At 45.7% G+C, this 23845-nt stretch overlaps 1 protein-coding gene and 1 pseudogene across 2 annotated transcripts in view; one reads left to right on the plus strand and one right to left on the minus strand.

Annotated features, from left to right (window-relative positions):
* Positions 1-17099, plus strand: part of LOC133549021 (disabled homolog 2-interacting protein-like) — a 47789-nt gene extending 30690 nt beyond the window's left edge. The window contains exons 16-19 of one of the 2 annotated variants that reach the window (XM_061894084.1): positions 11-133; positions 5131-5210; positions 5297-5384; positions 11328-17099. In XM_061894084.1, the coding sequence (XP_061750068.1) occupies positions 11-133; positions 5131-5210; positions 5297-5384; positions 11328-11498 (462 nt within the window). In that variant the 3' untranslated portion in view covers positions 11499-17099. The remainder of the gene's footprint in view (positions 1-10; positions 134-5130; positions 5211-5296; positions 5385-11327) is intronic. The other variant, XM_061894093.1, reaches the window with a different exon arrangement.
* LOC133562649 (gelsolin-like) overlaps positions 14632-23845 on the minus strand; it is a 22830-nt pseudogene continuing 13616 nt past the window's right edge.

Raw genomic sequence — 23845 nt, forward strand, 5'->3', positions numbered from 1 at the left:
GTGTGTGTAGTACCAGCAGGACATCGCACTGCTGCAGGAGAAACTGCGCGTGGCGGCGCTGCGTCAGGAGGAGTGCGAGTCCCGCCTCCTGGTTCAGGACCAGCAGAACCAGCGTCTGCTGCAGGAATACCAGGTGAGACCAGGTGGTTGCTGCACTTAGTGATCCCCACAGGTGTGATCGGTTCTTCACACGCATGTGTGTGTGTGTGTGTGTGTGTGTGTGTTCTGGCAATGCTTGCTTAATGGGGACATGGCTCTGTTTACACAGTCACCTTTAGGGGACCTCGGACGGTGTGGGGACAAACAAACAGGTCCTCTAAAGGGAAACGTTTTTAAATGATGTCAGATCCATTCTGAAGATGCCTAAGTGATTTTTAAGCTTTGGCCAAAAAAACATGTTTGCTGCTTAGTTTGAGTGTGAGACATTTGCACAGCAGCCCCCTCATCTGGCTGTAGCTGGTACTGCACTCACTGCTCTGCTCACACTTCTTCCGTGTATTTTTAATCACGTCCACCTGGTCCCAAAAACATCAATCTAGAGATTTAAAGAACGTGTATGAGCTAACTGGGCAGTGGCCATTTGGCCTACATTTTTTTTATGCCTCCACAACCTGTAGAAAGGGTGGTCCCCACAAGTCACGAACAACAACTTGGTCCCCATTCCCAATGATAACCTGTGTGTGTGTGTGTGTGTGTGTGTGTGTGTGTGTGTGTGTGTGTGTGTGTGTGTGTGTGTGTGTGTGTGTGTGTGTGTGTGTGTGTGTGTGTGTGTGTGTGTGTGTGTGTGTGTGTGTGTGTGTGTGTTCTGGCAATGCTTGCTTAATGGGGACATGGCTCTGTTTACACAGTCACCTTTAGGGGACTTCCGACGGTGTGGGGACAAACTAACAGGTCCTCTAAAGGGAAACTTTTTTAAATGATAGTCAGATCCATTCTGACTATCATTAAATGATTTTTAAGCTTTGGCCCAAAAAACATGTTTGCTGCTTAGTTTGAGTGTGAGACATTTGCACAGCAGCCCCCTCATCTGGCTGTAGCTGGTACTGCACTCACTGCTCTGCTCACACTTCTTCCGTGTATTTTTAATCACATCCACCTGGTCCCAAAAACATCAATCTAGAGATTTAGAGACGTGTATGAGCTAACTGGGCAGTGGCCATTTGGCCTACATTTTTTTATGCCTCCACAACCTGTAGAAAGGGTGGTCCCCACAAGTCACGAACAACAACTTGGTCCCCATTCCCAATGATAACCTGTGTGTGTGTGTGTGTGTGTGTGTGTTCTGGCAATGTTTGCTTAATGGGGACATGGCTCTGTTTACACAGTCACCTTTAGGGGACCTCGAACGGTGTGGGGACAAACTAACAGGTCCTCTAAAGGGAAACTTTTTTAAATGATAGTCAGATCCATTCTGAAGATGCCTAAATGATTTTTAAGCTTTGGCCCAAAAAACATGTTTGCTGCTTAGTTTGAGTGTGAGACATTTGCACAGCAGCCCCCTCATCTGGCTGTAGCTGGTACTGCACTCGCTGCTCTGCTCACACTTCTTCCGTGTATTTTTAATCACGTCCACCTGGTCCCAAAAACATCAATCCAGAGATTTAAAGACGTGTATGAGCTAACTGGGCAGTGGCCATTTGACCTACATTTTTTTATGCCTCCACAACCTGTAGAAAGGGTGGTCCCCACAAGTCACGAACAACAACTTGGTCCCCATTCCCAATGATAACCTGTGTGTGTGTGTGTGTGTGTGTGTGTGTGTGTGTGTGTGTGTGTGTGTGTGTGTGTGTGTGTGTGTGTGTGTGTGTGTGTGTGTGTGTGTGTGTGTGTGTGTGTGTGTGTGTGTGTGTGTGTGTGTGTGTGTGTTCTGGCAATGCTTGCTTAATGGGGACATGGCTGTGTTTACACAGTCACTTTTAGGGGACTTCGGACGGTGTGGGGACAAAAAAACAGGTCTTCTAAAGGGAAACGTTTTTAAATGATAGTCAGATCCATTCTGAAGATGCCTAAATGATTTTTAAGGTTTGGCCCAAAAAACATGTTTGCTGCTTAGTTTGAGTGTGAAACATTTGCACAGCAGCCCCCTCATCTGGCTGTAGCTGGTACTGCACTCGCTGCTCTGCTCACACTTCTTCCGTGTATTTTTAATCACGTCCACCTGGTCCCAAAAACATCAATCTAGAGATTTAAAGAACGTGTATGAGCTAACTGGGCAGTGGCCATTTGACCTACATTTTTTTTATGCCTCCATAACCTGTAGAAAGGGTGGTCCCCACAAGTCACGAACAACAACTTGGTCCCCATTCCCAATGATAACCTGTGTGTGTGTGTGTGTGTGTGTGTGTATGTGTGTGTGTGTGTGTGTGTGTGTGTTCTGGCAATGCTTGCTTAATGGGGACATGGCTGTGTTTACACAGTCACTTTTAGGGGACCTCGGACGGTGTGGGGACAAAAACAGGTCCTCTAAAGGGAAACTTTTTTAAATGATAGTCAGATCCATTCTGAAGATGCCTAAGTGATTTTTAAGCTTTGGCCCAAAAAACATGTTTGCTGCTTAGTTTGAGTGTGAGGCATTTGCACAGCAGCCCCCTCATCGGGCTGTAGCTGGTACTGCACTCGCTGCTCTGCTCACACTTCTTCCGTGTATTTTTAAACACGTCCACCTGGTCCCAAAAACATCAATCCAGAGATTTAAAGATGTGTATGAGCTAACTGGGCAGTGGCCATTTGACCTACATTTTTTTATGCCTCCATAACCTGTAGAAAGGGTGGTCCCCACAAGTCACGAACAACAACTTGGTCCCCATTCCCAATGATGACCTGTGTGTGTGTGTGTGTGTGTGTGTGTGTGTGTGTGTGTGTGTGTGTGTGTGTGTGTGTGTGTGTGTGTGTGTGTGTGTGTGTGTGTGTGTGTGTGTGTGTGTGTGTGTGTGTGTGTGTGTTCTGGCAATGCCTGCATAATGGGGACATGGCTCTGTTTACACAGTCACCTTTAGGGGACCTCGGACGGTGTGGGGACAAACAAACAGGTCCTCTAAAGGGAAACTTTTTTAAATGATAGTCAGATCCATTCTGAAGATTCCTAAATGATTTTTAAGCTTTGGCCCAAAAAACATGTTTGCTGCTTAGTTTGAGTGTGAGACATTTGCACAGCAGCCCCCTCATCTGGCTGTAGCTGGTACTGCACTCACTGCTCTGCTCACACTTCTTCCATGTATTTTTAATCACGTCCACCTGGTCCCAAAAACATCAATCCAGAGATTTAAAGACGTGTATGAGCTAACTGGGCAGTGGCCATTTGACCTACATTTTTTTATGCCTCCACAACCTGTAGAAAGGGTGGTCCCCACAAGTCACGAACAACAACTTGGTCCCCATTCCCAATGATGACCTGTGTGTGTGTGTGTGTGTGTGTGTGTGTGTGTGTGTGTGTGTGTGTGTGTGTGTGTGTGTGTGTGTGTGTGTGTGTGTGTGTGTGTGTGTGTGTGTGTGTGTGTTCTGGCAATGCCTGCATAATGGGGACATGGCTCTGTTTACACAGTCACCTTTAGGGGACCTCGGACGGTGTGGGGACAAACAAACAGGTCCTCTAAAGGGAAACTTTTTTAAATGATAGTCAGATCCATTCTGAAGATTCCTAAATGATTTTTAAGCTTTGGCCCAAAAAACATGTTTGCTGCTTAGTTTGAGTGTGAGACATTTGCACAGCAGCCCCCTCATCTGGCTGTAGCTGGTACTGCACTCACTGCTCTGCTCACACTTCTTCCATGTATTTTTAATCACGTCCACCTGGTCCCAAAAACATCAATCCAGAGATTTAAAGATGTGTATGAGCTAACTGGGCAGTGGCCATTTGACCTACATTTTTTTATGCCTCCATAACCTGTAGAAAGGGTGGTCCCCACAAGTCACGAACAACAACTTGGTCCCCATTCCCAATGATGACCTGTGTGTGTGTGTGTGTGTGTGTGTGTGTGTGTGTGTGTGTGTGTGTGTGTTCTGGCAATGCCTGCATAATGGGGACATGGCTCTGTTTACACAGTCACCTTTAGGGGACCTCGGACGGTGTGGGGACAAACAAACAGGTCCTCTAAAGGGAAACTTTTTTAAATGATAGTCAGATCCATTCTGAAGATTCCTAAATGATTTTTAAGCTTTGGCCCAAAAAACATGTTTGCTGCTTAGTTTGAGTGTGAGACATTTGCACAGCAGCCCCCTCATCTGGCTGTAGCTGGTACTGCACTCACTGCTCTGCTCACACTTCTTCCATGTATTTTTAATCACGTCCACCTGGTCCCAAAAACATCAATCCAGAGATTTAAAGACGTGTATGAGCTAACTGGGCAGTGGCCATTTGACCTACATTTTTTTATGCCTCCACAACCTGTAGAAAGGGTGGTCCCCACAAGTCACGAACAACAACTTGGTCCCCATTCCCAATGAAAACCTGTGTGTGTGTGTGTGTGTGTGTGTGTGCGTGCGTGCGTGCGTGCGTGCGTGCGTGCGTGCGTGCGTGCGTGCGTGCGTGCGTGCGTGCGTGCGTGCGTGCGTGCGTGCGTGCGTGCGTGCGTGCGTGCGTGCGTGTGTTCCGGCAATGCTTGCTTAATGGGGACATGGCTCTGTTTACACAGTCACCTTTAGGGGACTTCGGACGGTGTGGGGACAAACAAACAGGTCCTCTAAATGGAAACTTTTTTAAATGATAGTCAGATCCATTCTGAAGATGCCTAAATGATTTTTAAGCTTGGCCCAAAAAACATGTTTGCTGCTTAGTTTGAGTGTGAGACATTTGCACAGCAGCCCCCTCATCGGGCTGTAGCTGGTACTGCACTCACTGCTCTGTTCACATTTCTTCCGTGTATTTTTAATCACGTCCACCTGGTCCCAAAAACATCAATCCAGAGATTTAAAGACGTGTATGAGCTAACTGGGCAGTGGCCATTTGGCCTACATTTTTTTATGCCTCCACAACCTGTAGAAAGGGTGGTCCCCACAAGTCACGAACAACAACTTGGTCCCCATTCCAAATGATGACCTGTGTGTGTGTGTGTGTGTGTGTGTGTGTGTGTGTGTGTGTGTGTGTGTGTGTGTGTGTGTGTGTGTGTGTGTGTGTGTGTGTGTGTGTGTCAGGCCCGGCTGGAGGACACAGAGAGTCGACTGAGGAGGATGCAGGATGATAAAGATCTCCAGATGAACAGTATCATCAGCAGGTTTGTACAGTGTGTGTGTGTGTGTGTGTGTGTGTGTGTGTGTGTGTGTGGGGGAGGTAAATGCCTTTGACCTCTGACCTGAGCAGGTTGATGGCGGTGGAAGAGGAGCTGAAGAAAGATCATTCTGACATGCAGGCGGTGGTGGACTCCAAACAGAAGATCATTGAGGCCCAGGTGTGATCTCTCACTCTAACTTGCTACATGGCACCTAGAGCCGCCCTATGGTAACGGCACACACAGTGGTGGTCATGAGACAAAGTTCAATTAAGCTCATGAGGAGAACGCATGGAGCTGCACACTCAGTCACAGTCTCGCCCTAAGGTACAGCTTCCTCTTTTTATTCAGGATTTCCCCAGTCAACGTCACTGAGGCCGCCTCTAAAAGTAGCGGTCACACATATCATGCAAAGTAGCTCCAGTACGCACAATACATGACGGAATGTGCTGGGGGCCTTGTCCCTGCTTCGTCTGTGTGCGGTCATCTTGTCTTCGTTGAGGTACTTGAAGTCCTTGACTGTTAGCAGGCTAAAACAAAGATCTGCGGCTGAGGCCACCCCTCATATGCCGTGGAAGATGAGAAGTTTTGTCCTTGCACAGATAGAAAAGTCTAGACAGCCATGACATGATCTTCTTTCCACGTGTACGTACACTTTTGACCACCACTGTACGTGTGAATAGTTTGCATAAGCAACTCTTTTTGAGGATAATCATTTTGATGAAAAGACTGATGGCTAACTTGCTTTGAAGTCAAAGTGACCAGCAGGTGGTTTCATTTTTAATTTGACAACCGACGTCTTATTGCAGGTGTGGATCATATTGACATGTAAAATTGCAAGTAGTACATATTTAGGTCAAATTTGTCAAAAAATATACATGTTTGGCAAGAAAAGGTTTTATGTTAATAGCTTTTGGACGACATCATGAAATTAAAGCTGCAAACAGCGATGGACGGGACCGACTTTTGCTGGTGTTTCCTGCCTTTACCCAGTCAACATATCTTTACCTGCACATTACCTACCTTCTCTGTATCCTGGTGTCAAACTGGTGCTTCCTTCTTTCACCCAGTCAACATATCTTTACCTGCACATTACCTACCTTCTCTGTATCCTGGAGTCAAACTGGTGCCTCCTTCTTTCACCCAGTCAACATATCTTTACCCGCACATTACCTACCTTCTCTGTATCCTGGAGTCAAACTGGTGACTCCTTCTTTCACCCAGTCAACATATCTTTACCTGCACATTACCTACCTTCTCTGCATCCTGGTGTCAAACTGGTGCCTCCTTCTTTCACCAGACAACATATCTTTACCTGCACATTACTTACCTTCTCTGTATCCTGGTGTCAAACTGGTGCCTCCTTCTTTCACCAGACAACATATCTTTACCTGCACATTACCTACCTTCTCTGCATCCTGGTGTCAAACTGGTGCCTCCTTCTTTCACCCAGTCAACATATCTTTACCTGCACATTACCTACCTTCTCTGTATCCTGGAGTCAAACTGGTGCCTCCTTCTTTCACCCAGACAACATATCTTTACCTGCACATTACCTACCTTCTCTGTATCCTGGTGTCAAACTGGTGCCTCCTTCTTTCACCCAGTCAACATATCTTTACCTGCACATTACCTACCTTCTCTGTATCCTGGAGTCAAACTGGTGCCTCCTTCTTTCACCCAGTCAACATATCTTTACCTGCACTTTACCTACCTTCTCTGTATCCTGGTGTCAAACTGGTGCCTCCTTCTTTCACCCAGTCAACATATCTTTACCTGCACATTACCTACCTTCTCTGTATCCTGGAGTCAAACTGGTGACTCCTTCTTTCACCCAGTCAACATATCTTTACCTGCACATTACCTACCTTCTCTGTATCCTGGAGTCAAACTGCTGCCTCCTTCTTTCACCCAGACAACATATCTTTACCTGCACATTACCTACCTTCTCTGTATCCTGGTGTCAAACTGGTGCCTCCTTCTTTCACCCAGTCAACATATCTTTACCTGCACATTACCTACCTTCTCTGTATCCTGGTGTCAAACTGGTGCTTCCTTCTTTCACCAGACAACATATCTTTACCTGCACATTACCTACCTTCTCTGTATCCTGGAGTCAAACTGCTGCCTCCTTCTTTCACCCAGTCAACATATCTTTACCTGCACATTACTTACCTTCTCTGTATCCTGGAGTCAAACTGCTGCCTCCTTCTTTCACCCAGTCAACATATCTTTACCTGCACATTACCTACCTTCTCTGTATCCTGGAGTCAAACTGGTGACTCCTTCTTTCACCCAGTCAACATATCTTTACCTGCACATTACCTACCTTCTCTGTATCCTGGAGTCAAACTGCTGCCTCCTTCTTTCACCCAGACAACATATCTTTACCTGCACATTACCTACCTTCTCTGTATCCTGGTGTCAAACTGGTGCCTCCTTCTTTCACCCAGTCAACATATCTTTACCTGCACATTACCTACCTTCTCTGTATCCTGGTGTCAAACTGGTGCTTCCTTCTTTCACCAGACAACATATCTTTACCTGCACATTACCTACCTTCTCTGTATCCTGGAGTCAAACTGCTGCCTCCTTCTTTCACCCAGTCAACATATCTTTACCTGCACATTACTTACCTTCTCTGTATCCTGGAGTCAAACTGCTGCCTCCTTCTTTCACCCAGTCAACATATCTTTACCTGCACATTACCTACCTTGTCTGTATCCTGGAGTCAAACTGGTGTCTCCTTCTTTCACGCAGTCAACATATCTTTACCTGCACATTACCTACCTTCTCTGTATCCAGGTCTCAAACTGGTGCCTCCTTCTTTCACCCAGACAACATATCTTTCTTTACCTGCACATTACCTACCTTCTCTGTATCCTGGAGTCAAACTGGTGTCTCCTTCTTTCACCCAGTCAACATATCTTTACCCGCACATTACCTACCTTCTCTGTATCCTGGTGTCAAACTGGTGACTCCTTCTTTCACCCAGTCAACATATCTTTACCTGCACAGTACCTACCTTCTCTGCATTGTGTGGTCACGCTGGCACTTCCTGCTTTTAAGCGGCCATCTTGAGACGGCAGCAGCATCAGCGCAGAGGTTCTTTGAAGGCTCGTAAAATCAAAACCGGAGCAGTTAAAAAAACGCTTTGCGCAACTTTTAATCAGAAGGGTTCAATCTCTTTCCTGTGCGAGTTTGAAGCCGACACAACAAACGTGCTCAGAGGAGATAATGTTTGAAAAAAGGTGACGGGTTGTTACAAAACTTTTGTTTTGAAGGGGTAATTGCAAGCTTCTTGTTGATTTTTGCTAGAGGATGTAAATGAATGAAATGTAGGTCTAAGTGAGACCTACATAGAAGTTTGTGTTTCATGTCTCTACGACATTCCTACCGGAAGTTACAAGCAGTTTTGTCTGTGTTTTCTTCCTAAGAGCAGTTTTGTCTGTGTTTTATTCCTAGGGGGCGCTAGAGCGCAATTTTAAGTTTTGGGGTTTGGTTTTTTTTTTTTTATTAGATCGCAATCGTCGCCAGTCCTGATGTGTGTGTCCAGTTTGGTGAGTTTTGAAGCATTTTTAGGGGATCAAATTACAGTTCAAAGAGGCAAAAATGAAATTTTTTAGGAAACTTTTGTTTTGAAGGGGTGTTTGCCAACTTCCTGTTGATTTTTGCTGAAGGATGTGAGTGTATGAAGTGTAGGTCTAATTCAGACCTACATAGAAGTTTTTGTTTCATGTCTCTACGACATTCCTAACGGAAGTTACAAGCATTTTTGGCTGTGTTTTTCCTAGGGGGCGCTAGAGCGCAATTTTGAGTTTTGGGCTTTGGTTTTGTTATCAGATGGCAATTTTTGCCAGTCCTGATGTGTGTGTCAAATTTGGTGAGTTTTGAAGCATTTTAAGGGGGTCAAATTACAGCTCAAAGAGGCGGCGGTATAATAATAATAAAACATTAGAAATACAATAGGGTCCTCTGTCCCAAAAGGGACATTCAGTCCCTAATAACATGCAGCAGAGCAGGTGTGGCCCGCGGGTCCCCAGGTAGACAGGTGTGATCCCTCACTCCAGGTAGACAGGTGTTGATCCCTCACTCCAGGTAGACAGGTGTGATCCCCTCACTCCAGGTAGACAGGTGTGATCCCTCACTCCAGGTAGACTAGACAGGTGTGACCCCTCCCTCCAGGTAGACAGGTGTGACCCCTCCCTCCAGGTAGACAGGTGTGATCCCTCACTCCAGGTAGACTAGACAGGTGTGACCCCTCCCTCCAGGTAGACAGGTGTGACCCCTCCCTCCAGGTAGACAGGTGTGACCCCTCACTCCAGGTAGACTAGACAGGTGTGACCCCTCCCTTCAGGTAGACAGGTGTGAGCCCTCCCTCCAGGTAGACAGGTGTGACCCCTCACTCCAGGTAGACAGGTGTGACCCCTCCCTTCAGGTAGACAGGTGTGAGCCCTCCCTCCAGGTAGACAGGTGTGACCCCTCCCTCCAGGTAGACAGGTGTGATCCCTCCCTCCAGGTAGACTAGACAGGTGTGACCCCCACCCCTCCAGGTAGACTAGACAGGTGTGACCCCCACCCCTCCAGGTAGACAGGTGTGACCCCCCCCTCCAGGTAGACAGGTGTGATCCCCCCTCCAGGTAGACAGGTGTGATCCCTCCCTCCAGGTAGACAGGTGTGATCCCTCCCTCCAGGTAGACTAGACAGTTGTGACCCCTCTCTCCAGGTAGACAGGTGTGACCCCTCTCTCCAGGTAGACAGGTGTGACCCCTCTCTCCAGGTAGACAGGTGTGACCCCTCCCTCCAGGTAGACAGGTGTGACCCCTCACTCCAGGTAGACTAGACAGGTGTGACCCCTCCCTTCAGGTAGACAGGTGTGAGCCCTCCCTCCAGGTAGACAGGTGTGATCCCTCCCTCCAGGTAGACTAGACAGTTGTGACCCCTCTCTCCAGGTAGACAGGTGTGACCCCTCTCTCCAGGTAGACAGGTGTGACCCCTCCCTCCAGGTAGACAGGTGTGACCCCTCACTCCAGGTAGACTAGACAGGTGTGACCCCTCCCTCCAGGTAGACAGGTGTGATCCCTCCCTCCAGGTAGACTAGACAGGTGTGACCCCCCCCCCTCCAGGTAGACAGGTGTGACCCCCCCCTCCAGGTAGACAGGTGTGATCCCCCCTCCAGGTAGACAGGTGTGATCCCTCCCTCCAGGTAGACTAGACAGGTGTGACCCCCCCACCAGGTAGACAGGTGTGACCCCCCCCTCCAGGTAGACAGGTGTGACCCCTCACTCCAGGTAGACAGGTGTGACCCCTCCCTCCAGGTAGACAGGTGTGACCCCTCCCTCCAGGTAGACAGGTGTGACCCCTCCCCCCCTCCAGGTCGACAGGTGTGACCCCTCCCCCCAGGTAGACAGGTGTTGAGCCCTCCCTCCAGGTAGACAGGTGTGATCCCCCCCTCCAGGTAGACAGGTGTGACCCCTCCCTCCAGGTAGACAGGTGTGACCCCTCCCTCCAGGTAGACAGGTGTTTATCCCTCCCTCCAGGTAGACAGGTGTTTATCCCTCCCTCCAGGTAGACAGGTGTTGACCCCTCACTCCAGGTAGACAGGTGTGACCCGCAGGTCTCCAGGTAGACAGGTGTGACCCCTCCCTCCAGGTAGACAGGTGTGACCCCTCCCTCCAGGTAGACAGGTGATGACCCCCCCCTCCAGGTAGACAGGTGTGACCCCTCCCTCCAGGTAGACAGGTGTGACCCCTCCCTCCAGGTAGACAGGTGTGACCCCTCCCTCCAGGTAGACAGGTGATGACCCTCCCTCCAGGTAGACAGGTGTGACCCCTCCCTCTAGGTGGACAGGTGTGATCCCCCCCTCCAGGTAGACAGGTGTGACCCCTCCCTCCAGGTAGACAGGTGTGACCCCTCCCTCCAGGTAGACAGGTGTGACCCCTCCCTCCAGGTAGACAGGTGTGACCCCTCCCTCCAGGTAGACAGGTGTGACCCCTCCCTCCAGGTAGACAGGTGATGACCCTCCCTCCAGGTAGACAGGTGTGACCCCTCCCTCTAGGTGGACAGGTGTGAACCCCACCTCCAGGTAGACAGGTGTGACCCCCCCTCTGCTGTGTCTTGCAGGAGAAGAGGATAGTGAGTCTGGACGCTACCAACGCTCGCCTGATGGCGGCGCTCACTCAGATGAAAGAGCGTTACGGCGTGACGTCGCAGAGGAACGGCCTGTCGCCTAGCAACACATCATCCTTGCAGATCACGGAGAACGGCGAGTTCCGGAATTCGGGTAATTGTTGAGGCGCCGACGACAGGAAGTACTCGCTCCCTTTGTGTAGTCAAGGACATGTGACCTTTGAACTTTGGTCCTGGCCACGCCCTTTTTTGAAGGACACCTTGGAAGCTTGACGCCGTTTCCTGTTTCCTGTTTCCATGCACGGCTTCCTGCTTCGTGTGCCGTGCAGCAGGAAGCATGCAAAGCTTCAAAATAAAAGACACTTTGCTCCACGGTTGTAAAGTTCCCACAATCTTAAATTATTCTTTAGAAAACTCTTGTCTTTCTTCTCTTTTCACCTTATTTGGTTTTTTAGACCGCTTTACTTCCTGCTTGTAGCTGAAGCCTCACACCGGTTACCATGACAACCATCAGAAGATTCCAAGTGTAAAATGTCCGACAACACATTCTGATTTTGTAAGTTGACTCCTTAAAGACAAACCTTTTATTTCACTCAAATGATTGAATTGATAAACTTTAATAAAGTAGTCAGTCCTCCACAACCAACAAGTGAGTCCTGTCCCTTTAAGGAAGTAGTTCTAATCTCAAAATGCTTCAGAAACCAATATAAAAAGACCCAAAGCTGCAAAGCATCATTGTAGACCTACACAAGACTAACAAATTGTTTTAGGATTTCTAAATTTACACAAGACTAATGGGCTTTCACAGGATCATTGAATAAACCTACACAAGACTGCAATCAACATGTTAAAGGATTATTGTAGACCTACACAAGACTACCAGGCTAGTAAAGGTTTATAGACCTACACAAGACTAACAGGCTGGTAAAGGATTATAGACCTACGCAAGACTAACAGGCTGGTAAAGGATTATTATAGACTTACACAAGACTAACAGTTTGAGGATTTTGTTGATTTATACAAGACTAATTGGCTGTCAAAGGATTATTGTATACCTACAAGACTAACAAGCCATTTAAGGATTATTGTAAACCTGCACAAGACTAACAGGCTGTCGAATGATTTTTGTGGACCTACGCAAGTCTGACAGGCTGGTAAAGGATTCTTGTAGACCTACACAACACGAAAAGGCAATACGAGGATCATTGTAGACCTACACAAGACTGCGATCAACACGCTGTTAAAGGATTGTAGATTTACACAAGACTAACGGGCTGCCAAAGGATTATTGTGGACCTACACAAGACTGATACGTTTAAGGATTAATTTAATTTTACACAAGACTAATGGCCTTTCACAGGCTCATTGTAGACCTACACAATACTGCAATCAACATGCTGTTTAAGGATTGTTGTGGACCTACACAAGACTTACAAATTGTTAAAAGTATGGTAGATTCACACAAGACTAACAGGCTGTCATAGGACTACTGTTGACCGACACAAGACTACCAGGCTGGTAAAGGATTATACACCTACACAAGACTAACAGGCTGGTAAAGCATTCTATACTTACACAAGACTAACAGTTTGAGGATTTACACAAGACTAACGGGCTGTCAAAGGATTATTGTAGACCTACACAAGACTAACAAATTGTTGTATTATTGTTGATTTGGGGAAGACTAACGGGCTGTCAAAGGATTGTGGACCTACACAAGACTGATACGTTTAAGGATTAATTTAATTTTACACAAGACTAGTGGGCTTTCACAGGCTCAATGTAGACCTACACAATACTGCAATCAACATGCTGTTTAAGGATTGTTGTAGACCTACACAAGACTTAAATTGTTAAAAGTATTGTAGATTCACACAAAACAGGCTGTCATAGGACTACTGTTGACCAACAAGACTACCAGGCTGGTAAAGGATTATTATTGATTTACACAAGACTAATGGCCTGTCAAATGATTATTTTAGACCTACACAAGACTAACAAATTGTATTATTGTTGATTTGGGGAAGACTAACGGGCTGTCAAAGGATTATTGTGGACCTACGCAAGACTGATACGTTTAAGGATTAATTCAATTTTACACAAGACTAATGGCCTTTCACAGGCTCATTGTAGACCTACACAATACTGCAATCAACATGCTGTTTAAGGATTGTTGTAGACCTACACAAGACTTATAAATTGTTAAAAGTATTGTAGATTCACACAAGACTAACAGGCTGTCATAGGACTACTGTTGACCGACACAAGACTAACAGGCTGGTAAAGCATTCTATACTTACACAAGACTAACAGAGGATTTTGCCGATTTACACAAGACTAATGGAGTGTCAAATGATTATTGTAGACCTACACAAGACTAACAAGCATTTAAGGATTATTGTAAACCTGCACAAGACTAACAGGCTGTCGAAGGATTGTGGACCTACACAAGACTAACAAATTGTTTTAGGATTTCTAAATTTACACAAGACTTGGGCTTTCACAGGATCATTGAATACACCTACACAAGACTGCAATCAACATGCTGTTAGGATTATTGTAGACCTACACAAGACTAACAAATTAACAGTATCGTAAATTCACACAAGACTAACGGGCTGTCAAAGGATTACTGTCAACCTACGCAAGATTAACAGGCTGTCAAACGATTGTAGACCTACACAAGACTGTCACACGATTATTGTAGAACCGCACAAGACTAACAGTTTGAGGATTGTTGTAGACTTACACAAGACTAACGGGCTGTCAAAGGATCATTATAGACCTACACAAGACTAACAAGCCATTTAAGGATTATTGTTGACCTACACAAGACTAACAGGCTGTTGGAAGAATTGTTGTGGACCTACACAAGACTAACAGGCTGTTGGAAGAATTGTTGTGGACCTACACAAGACTGCCTGGCAGGTAAAGGATCATTGTAGACCTACACAAGTTTGGCAACACTTGAATTTGTCACAAAACAAAGATTTGTTTGAAAATGTTGGTCAATATTAGTACTTAAAGTCCACCAGTACAAGAAAGTACTTTAGTTGAAGTACAAAATGAGAACTGCAAGATAATACAAGTATTTTACTACAAAATAATCTGACTTGTTTTAAAAATTTTCCTCGAATAATTAGTGTCAAATATTTGATAAAAACCAAGCAGTGTTGACATTCCAGTAAGAAAGTTCACTTCCAAAACCAGAAGGGGATCAAAATACTTTGTAAAGTTCCACATTGTGTATTTTATCCAAAGTAATATACTAAATAAATCAAGTATGATTCCATTCGACTTTCAGTTTGCAAACAGGAAGTATTTATTTAGTGAGTGATGTCATCCATGTCACATGACCACACTTAGAGCGCCTCCAGGACTCTCTCCAGGGGGTCTGTGGTCCAGTACTCCTGGTCCCAGTCCAGGAACCAGCCGCTGAAGGTGGGCGGTTCCCAGCCCTGTTTCACCGTCACTATGGGAGTGCCAGGGTCTCGCTGGGCCGGGTCGCTCTCTATGTACCTTGAAGCTGGACCACACCAGAACTTAACTTCCTGTTCATAGGACTACTTCCTGTTCCATTCTTAGGACTACTTCCTGTTCCACTCACCTATTGCTACCGCCTCCCTTTTCTCTCGACTGTGGGCATCCTTTCCAATCCAAACGAAAACCTGCAAGACAAACGTGTTGTCAGGTTTTATGTTAGTTCCCGATGTGGTCCACATCTGTATTTGCTTGAATGGTTTGTAGCAAACTTTATAACGAACAAAAATTTGTGCTAACAGTCAGCAAGCTAGCCATTATCACATTAACAAAAAAATGTTGTATACTTCCAAAATTGGTCAAAAAAAAAAAAAAAAAGGTAGAATGCTAACATTAACGTGTCGGGGAAAAAAACAGCTAGCATTGGTAAACATTAGCAAGATGTGGACTAATGTTTATGCATGCAAAAAAATGCTAAAAAAAAACAAATGAGAACATGCTAATGTTAGCATGCTAACTGTTAACACGTGTAAGAGCCAAATTATCTGACGAGTTGGTTGTAAAATTTGCCCAAAAGAAAATGCTATTTTTCCAACATTATATATTTTGACACCAATATATGAGGTTAGCATGCTAACATTGTGTCGAAACTTAGAAAAAAAAAAAAAAAGCTAAAAAAAAAAGGGAAAATGCTAACGTTAGCATGCTAACTGCCAAATGATGAGTTTGTTGTAAAATTTGCCCAAAAGAAAATGCTATTTTTCCAACGGTATATACTTTGACAGCAATATATAAGGAGGTTAGCATGCTAACAATGTGTTGAATGTTAGAAAAAAAAAAAAAGCTAACGTTAGCATGCTGACTGTTACGTGCCAAATTATCTGACGAGTTGTTGGTTGTAAAATTTGCCCAATAAAATGCTATTTTTCCAACGGTATATACTTTGACAGCAATATATAAGGAGGTTAGCATGCTAACATTAACGCGTTGAATGTTAGAAAAAAAAAAAAGAGCTAACGTTAGCATGCTGACTGCCAAATTATCTGACAGTTGTTGGTTGTAAAATTCGCCCAAAAGAAAATGCTATTTTTCCAACGTTATATATTTTGACACCAATATATAAGGTTAGCATGCCAACATTAACGTGTCGAATGTTAGAAAAGAAAAAAAAAATGCTAACTGTAATGTGCCAAATTGACGAGTTGTTGGTTGTAAAATTTGCCCAAAAGAAAATGCTATTTTTCCAACATTATATATTTTGACACCAATATATAAGGTTAGCATGCTAATGTTGGCATGCTAACATTAACGTGTCAAATGTGGGGGGAAAAAAAATGCTAAAAGAGAAAATGCTAACGTAAGCATGCTAACTGTTAAGTGCCAAATTATCTGACAAGTTGCTGGTTGTAAAATTTGCCCAAAAGAAAATGCTTTTTTTCCAACATTATATATTTTGACACCAATATATGAGGTTAGCATGCTAACATAAACGTGTCAAATGTTAGAAAAGAAAAAAAAATGCTAACTGTTAAGTGCCAAATTATCTGACAGTTGTTGGTTGTAAAATTTGCCCAAAAGAAAATGCTATTTTTCCAACATTATATATTTTGACACCAATATATAAGGTTAGCATGCTAATGTTGGCATGCTAACATTAACGTGTCAAATGTTGGGGGAAAAAAAAATGCTAAAAGAGAAAATGCTAACGTAAGCATGCTAACTTGTCAAGTGCCAAATTATCTGACAAGTTGCTGGTTGTAAAATTTGCCCAAAAGAAAATGCTATTTTTCCAACATTATATATTTTGACACCAATATATGAGGTTAGCATGCTAACATTAACGTGTCAAATGTTAGAAAAAAAATGGTCAAAAAAGCGAAAATGCTAACATTAGCATACTAACTGTTAAGTGCCAAATTATCTGATGAGTTGCTGGTTGTAAAATTTGCCCAAAAGAAAATGCTATTTTTCCAACATTATATACTTACACTACCAATATATAAGGAGGTTAGCATGCCAACATTAATGTGTTGAATGTTAAAAAAAAAAAAAAGCTAAAAAAGAGAAAATGCTAATGTTAGCATGCTGACATTTAAGTGACGAGTTGTTGGTTGTAAAATTTGCCCAAAAGAAAAATGCTATTTTTCCAACGGTATATACTTTGACACCAATAGAGGTTAGCATGCTAACATTAACATGTCGAATGTTAAAAAAAAAAAAAGCTAAAGAGAAAATGCTAACGTTAGCATGCTAACTGTTAAGTGCCAAATTATCTGACGAGTTGCTGGTTGTAAAATTTGCCCAAAAGAAAATGCTATTTTTCCAACATTATATACTTACACTACAAATATATAAGGAGGTTAGCATGCTAACATTAACGTGTCGAATGTTAGCATTTTCTCATTAGCATTTTTTTTTCCGAACACTTAAGTGCCAAATTTTCTGACGAGTTGTAAAATTTGCCTAAAAGAAAATGCTATTTTTCCAACGGTATATACTTTGACACCAATACATAAGGAGGTTAGCATGCAGACATTAACGTGTCGAATGTTAGGAAAAAAAAAAATACTAATGAGAAAATGCTAACACTTAAGTGCCAAATTTTCTGACGAGTTGTAAAATTTGCCTAAAAGAAAATGCTATTTTTCCAACATTATATACTTTGACTACAAATATATAACGAGGTTAGCATGCTAACAATTGACTAAAATTAGCGAGGAGCATTTTGACTGGCTTAAATCAGTCATGAAAATCAGAAGTTCAAAAATCAAAAACTTGCCCATTCATTTCAAATGAGGGGCAACATTTTTTTTTTTTTTAATAAAGATTCCAGGTAAATGTGAAATTCCTGGAGAATCTTTGTTAAAAAAAATAAAATTTTTACAAAGATTCCAGGAACTTTTCCCCATTTGAAATGAATGGGCAAATTTTTTCGAACTGCTTTTCATGACCGATTCAAACTAGTCCAAAGTCAAAATGCTCCCTGCTAATTTTAGTCAATTGTTAGCATGCTAACATTAGCACGCTAACCTTGTTATATATTGGTAGTCGAAGTGTATAACGTTGGAAAAATAGCATTTTCTTTTGGGCAAATTTTACAACCAACATCTCGTCAGCTAATTTGGCTTTTAACAGTTAGCATGCTAACATTAGCATTTTCTCTTTTTAGCAGGAATAAATCTCAGTCTACATGTTGATGTGTGTTAATGTTAACATGCTAGCTGTTTTGACACATTGTTAGCATGCGAACAATTGACTAAAATTAGCACGGAGCATTTTGACTGGTTTGAATCGGTCATGAAAAGCAGAAGTTCAAAAATAAAGTTGCCCATTAATTTCAAATGGGGAAAAAGTTCCTGAAAATGGGAAATTCCTGGAATTTTTGTAAAAAAAATAAGGTAGCACACATGTTCTGAATGAAAGTGGTAGGTTTGAATCTAATAAAAATAAATAAAAATGTAGGAGAAGGCGGCCAAAAAGTAGGACTTCTAGCATACTAATTGAAGACCTGGCGCGTGTGGAACTGTTTCTGACTTACCTGGTCCCAGGTGTCCAAGACCATGATGTCATCAGAAGCCAGGTCCTCCTGCATCAGCTCACCTGGAACTTCCTCCATCTACACAACAACAACAACAGAAAGTAAAAACAGAAACTCCGGGTTTGATTCTTCGGAGGACATCACTGACCAAGAACCTTCCAGTACTGTTCGAGCAGGCAAACAGGCGAGGAGGATGAACATCCGTCTGGTTTTTCTGACGGGGAGCCCGGCAATACTCACCCGGCCCACCCAATGCAGTCCAGAAATCCTCTGAAAGAATAGTTTTAAGTTTGTTTTGGGACAAGATCCTCAAAACCTCTTAAGATCACCTTTCTCCTCGCCTTCCTTCAACATGATGGGAGTCATCTGCAGGAGTTCAGAAAGAAGTTCTGCTCCGTGGACTTCAGCCGAGCTGCTGTTGACACCTTTCCATATCCAACATGTGGAAGATGCCTCCAGAAGGAAGACGTGGTTGGAGTTCAGACTGGAGGTGGCCGGATCGACCTGAGAAGGTTTGGATTACATTTGTCATTCAACCGATCAGAACTGGACTGCGCAGTCCGTCTTAGAAGAGGTTTTGCAGCCTTTGTCCCTCCCTGCTCACGGATGGGTCAGGTCTCGTCTGGGCGCTCTGTACCAAAATCCGAACTATTTACCCTCTAGAGGAGGGGACATGCCCAGACAATAGTTGGCTCCAACAAGTCACCAATTAGAAAGTAGACCAGGATTGGAATCAAACATCCTAATCTGCATTGATCTTCAGATAAGGGCCAGCTGGAAAAACTAGGAGTTGTCTGCAGGGAGAATGGACTCCAGTTGACTTGTCTGGACTAATATTCGATTTGGTTGCTGAGGGATTAGGACTCTTTTTTGCAGATGCTTCATCTGGCCGTGGTCTTCAACTCATTGGACCCGTTCATAGCTAAGTGTGAGGTGATCATTCTCATCCCTAGGACAGAGTCTATGGTTTTAGAACAGAAAAGGGTGGAATGTCATCTTCAGGTTGCGAATGAGATCCTGCCGCAAGTTGATGGGTTCAAGTACCTAGGGGTCTTGTTGACGAGTGAGGGAGAGTAGATTGTGAGATAGGCAGGCAGTTGTGCTACAGCTCTTAATTTAACGGTCAATCTATGTTCCTACCCTCACCTATTGTTTCTTGATTATCCCCCAAAAACTTTGTATTACATTGTGTTCTGGACAAGACAAAAGACTGGAACCTTCCAAAAAGAATGCTTGTAGAACTCCACTGGGACTACAAAGCGGACCGATGGCAGGATCTGCCCAACTTCCAAAGGAACTCTTTGACCAACCTCTTCGGTAACCGAAGGAAACGCTGTTTACAACCCACTTCCTTCAGAAGCAGCTGTGGGTAGGAGGGAGTCAAATGAAGGGAGAGTACAATCTTGGGGCAGAGCGTGGTGCAGGACTGTACGGAGAGGACAGTGGCCATGTCTCTCCTTAGAGCTGAGTTCAAATTTAATTCTGTCTCCGTTTGTCTTGTTTAATAGATGTCATCAGCGTTTGAACCTGGCACCTACGGTCACAAGCGTTGGGTTGTGACCGAAGAGACAACATCACAGGTACAAGCGGTCGAAACGAGCTTCCCCTGTAGGGTAGTAATGCTCTCCTTTATAGAAAAGGTGAGAAGCTTGGTCATTCGGGAGGGGCTCTGTGTAAAGTCGCTGCTCCGCCACATCGAGAGGAGCCAGATGAGGTGGTTCTGGCATCGGGTTAGGATGTCCCCCCCCCCCAGGACATCTCCCTGGGATGTGTTCAGGACCCGTCTCACTGGTATGAGGTCACGGGAAAGACTGTCTTCCAGCTAGCCTGGGAATGCCTTGGGGGAGTAGCAAGTCTGATAAATCAGAATAGATGGATGATGTCAGTGTTTGAACCTGACACCTATGGTCACAAGCTTGGGTTGTGACCGAAGAGACAACGTCACAGGTACAAGCGTTGAAACGAGCTCCCCCTGTAGGGGTAGTTCTCTCCTTTATAGAAAGGTGAGAAGCTTGGTCATTCGGGAGGGGCTCTGTGTAAGTTGCTGCTCCGCCATCGAGAGGAGCCAGATGAGGTGCTTCTGGCATCTGGGAAACCAAAGTCTTTGTGTTCCGGGGGGGGGGGGGGGGGGGGGGGGGAGTATGGTTGCAAAGCTGAAACTTAAAGGAATTGACGGAAGGCACCACAGGAGTGGAGCCTGCGGCTTAATTTGACCCAACGCGGGAACCTTACCTGGCCGGACACAGAAAGGATTGACGGCTCTCTTTGATCCCCCCCCCCCAGGACATCTCCCTTGGGATGTGTTCCGGACCCTCTCTCACTGGTATGAGGTCACGGAAAGACTGTCTTCCAGCTAGCCTGGGAATGCCTTGGGGGAGTAACTGGGGAGAAGGAAGTCTGATAAATCAGAATAAGCTGATGACTATCATAGTGGTCTCCATTATCGCAATGACTCTGCGGAACACGGCACAAGACTAATGCCAGACAAAGCCCCGTCTCAGGCTTCCAGACACATTAGCCTGATCGCATGCCATCACCCCTGTGCAACGCATTTTCCCAGCAGTCCCGTGTAAGATCGGATTGGTTTCTTGAATAGGTTGACAGGAAACAAATCTGGTACTTGAAGTGCAAAGACAAATGTATCTTGTAAGATGCAAGTTAGACAGTCGTATGAAATTGATCAGCCTTAGAAATTACTCACCTCTACAGCTGTGGTGGCACCGGCAACATTGGCTCGGACTTCGAACAGTCGAATGTCCGCCACCGGCGTTTGGCCCTCGAATCGGGACGTCCCGCCCTTGTAGACCACCATTGGTTGGTCGTGAAACATGCTCATGAAGTGCGCGGGCTCTTGTCCCTGGACAACACGCACCTGTTGGCAGAAGATGACCGTAGCCAGTTTGGGAGAGCAAACCTAGGTCTGGTTTTCCAGGCAGTCCTGTATGTACCTGCACAGCGGCTCCCCCCAGTTCGTCATCCATCTCAACGGCCAAAACGGCAGAGGCGGTACGCTCACCTTGACTGGACTCCGCCCCTTGCCTGAAACACATGCCATCTTGGTGTAACGGACGAAGGCTTGCCAGCGTATGTTAGTAAACTTCACTCCGGGACAACTTCAACAGCAATGTTGGCCATAGCCCGGGCTTTTAGCTTTGTAGTCCACATGCCACCGGGCAGAACAGTAGGGGAAGAACAAGGTCACAACTGCTCCAATAGTGCCGTGACTCAGATGAGTGAGGTTTAGGGGGTTGGCCAGTGTGGCTGGGCTACGAATTACTTGGTAAACTGCAGTCCTTGACAACGATGGGGTTGCAAGCCCAGGCAGGCAACCTGGATTTGTGAAACCACGTAGCCGGAAGAGTACACAAGCGCTACATTAGGTGGAGGACATCCACATTTTCTCACCAGATGTAGATGATGTGGCCTCTTCGCTTGTTGTACCGGTACTGATACAAGATGAGGTAACTGTCTCCCCCATAGAACTGACCGAAGGCTGTGCAGTCCACCGCCACTTTGTCACACCCCTCTACGCGCCACACCTGCCACGACAAAGAAGGCTAGACCCACGCCCTCCTAAACATTCTTCACCTTACCTGTTTGTCTCCATCGCCTGAGTCCAACATTCCGTACCGTGCCGCCATGGCCTCGGACCCGTAGAAAGAAGTCACGTCAAACTGGGCCTGTCCAAATAGAAACCCGAAGTTAGTCTTCGGGAATAAAAACAAAAACCTTTGATCACCTTTTCAAGCCGTGCAATCTTTTTGGACACACAAGACAGTCCCATGCCAGGGGTGTCGTCGGGATCGCTCCAGTCCTTGAAGAACTGCTTAAAGAGCGGTGTCTCCCCGTACTCTGGAAGAACCTGGACCTGGTGATGGGGGAGAACCTCAGTCAAGGTGACAGACTCATGTGTTTGCCGTTACCTTGGTGTGTGTTGGGTAGTTCATCTTCTTGATAAACTCTTCTGAAGCTCGAAGAACGGCAAGACGTTCCTGGGTGTTGGCTCCCTTGCCTGCAAGCACACTTTAGTACACAGCGGGACACACCGTGTCAAACGGACGCTAAGAACCTTTCCACACGTAGAGGTCTCCGTAGGTTCCGTTGTCCAGGATGTAACAGTCGCTGGTTCGCAAGGCCTTCTGGGAGAACGGGCTGACTGAAGCAACCAATGTGACGTCCAAGTCGCCGTCTGCGTCAGACACCTGAGGAGCGCCACAGACAGGTGAGTATTGGACGTCAAAATAAATGTTTTAGGAAGGTCACTTTGGATACAAAAGTGACCTTTTGTGTCCAAAGTGACCTTCCTAAAAAAGGCATTTTTTAGGAAAACTCCATTGCAGGAACAGTAACTCTGTGGGTCTGTCCGCACCACCCATCTCAGCCCTCATAACGCCAGAGCCCGTCCGCCACTCCAGGATTACCGAGCTCCCGCTAGCCAGTAACCTGTTTGGTTGGGAGTTTGCCCAACCAGTCTACATGTGCTTTGTGGACTTGAAGGCATTCGACCGTGTCCCTCGGGAAGTGCTCAGAGAGTATGGGGTATCGGACTGTCTTATTGTGGCAGTCCGATCCCTGTACGATCAGTGTCAGAGCTTGGTTGGTCCGCATTGCTGGCAGTAAGTCGGACACGTTTCCAGTGAGGGTTGGACTCCGCTATGGCTTCCCTTTGTCACAGATTCTGTTCATAACTTTTATGGACAGAATTTCTAGGCGCAGTCAAGGCGTTGAGGGGTTCCGGTTTGGCGGCTGCGGGATTAGGTCTCTGCTTTTTGCAGACGATGTGGTCCTGTTGGCTTCATCTGGCCGGGATCTTCAGCTCTCACTGGATTGGTTCGCAGCTGAGTGTGAAGCGACCGGAATGAGAATCAGCACCTCCAAGTCAGAGTCCATGGTTCTCGCCCGGAAAAGGGTGGAGTGCCATCTCCGGGTTGGGGAGGAGACCCTGCCCCAAGTGGAGGAGTTCAAGTACCTAGGAGTCTTGTTCACGAGTGAATCGTGAGATCGACAGGCGGATCGGTGCGGCGTCTTCAGTAATGCGGACGTTGTACCGAGCCGTTGTGGTGAAGAAGGAGCTGAGCCGGAAGGCATAGCTCTCAATTTACCGGTCGATCTACGTTCCCATCCTCACCTATGGTCATGAGCTTTGGGTTATGACCGAAAGGATAAGATAACGGGTACAAGCGGCCCAAATGAGTTTCCTCTCCCTTAGAGATAGGGTGAGAAGCTCTGCCATCCGGGAGGAACTCAAAGTAAAACCGCTGCTCCTCCACATGGAGAGGAGCCAGATGAGGTGGTTCGGGCATCTGGTCAGGATGCCACCCGAACGCCTCCCTAGGGAGGCATTTAGGGCACGTCCAACCGGTAGGAGGCCACGGGGAAGACCCAGGACACGTTGGGAAGACTATGTCTCCCGGCTGGCCTGGGAACGCCTCGGGATCCCCCGGGAAGAGGGAAGTCTGTGCTTCCCTGCTGCCCCCGCGACCCGACCTCGGAT

Source organism: Nerophis ophidion, linkage group LG01 (assembly GCF_033978795.1).
Source record: "Nerophis ophidion isolate RoL-2023_Sa linkage group LG01, RoL_Noph_v1.0, whole genome shotgun sequence".
NCBI classification, from domain to species: Eukaryota; Metazoa; Chordata; class Actinopteri; order Syngnathiformes; family Syngnathidae; genus Nerophis; species Nerophis ophidion.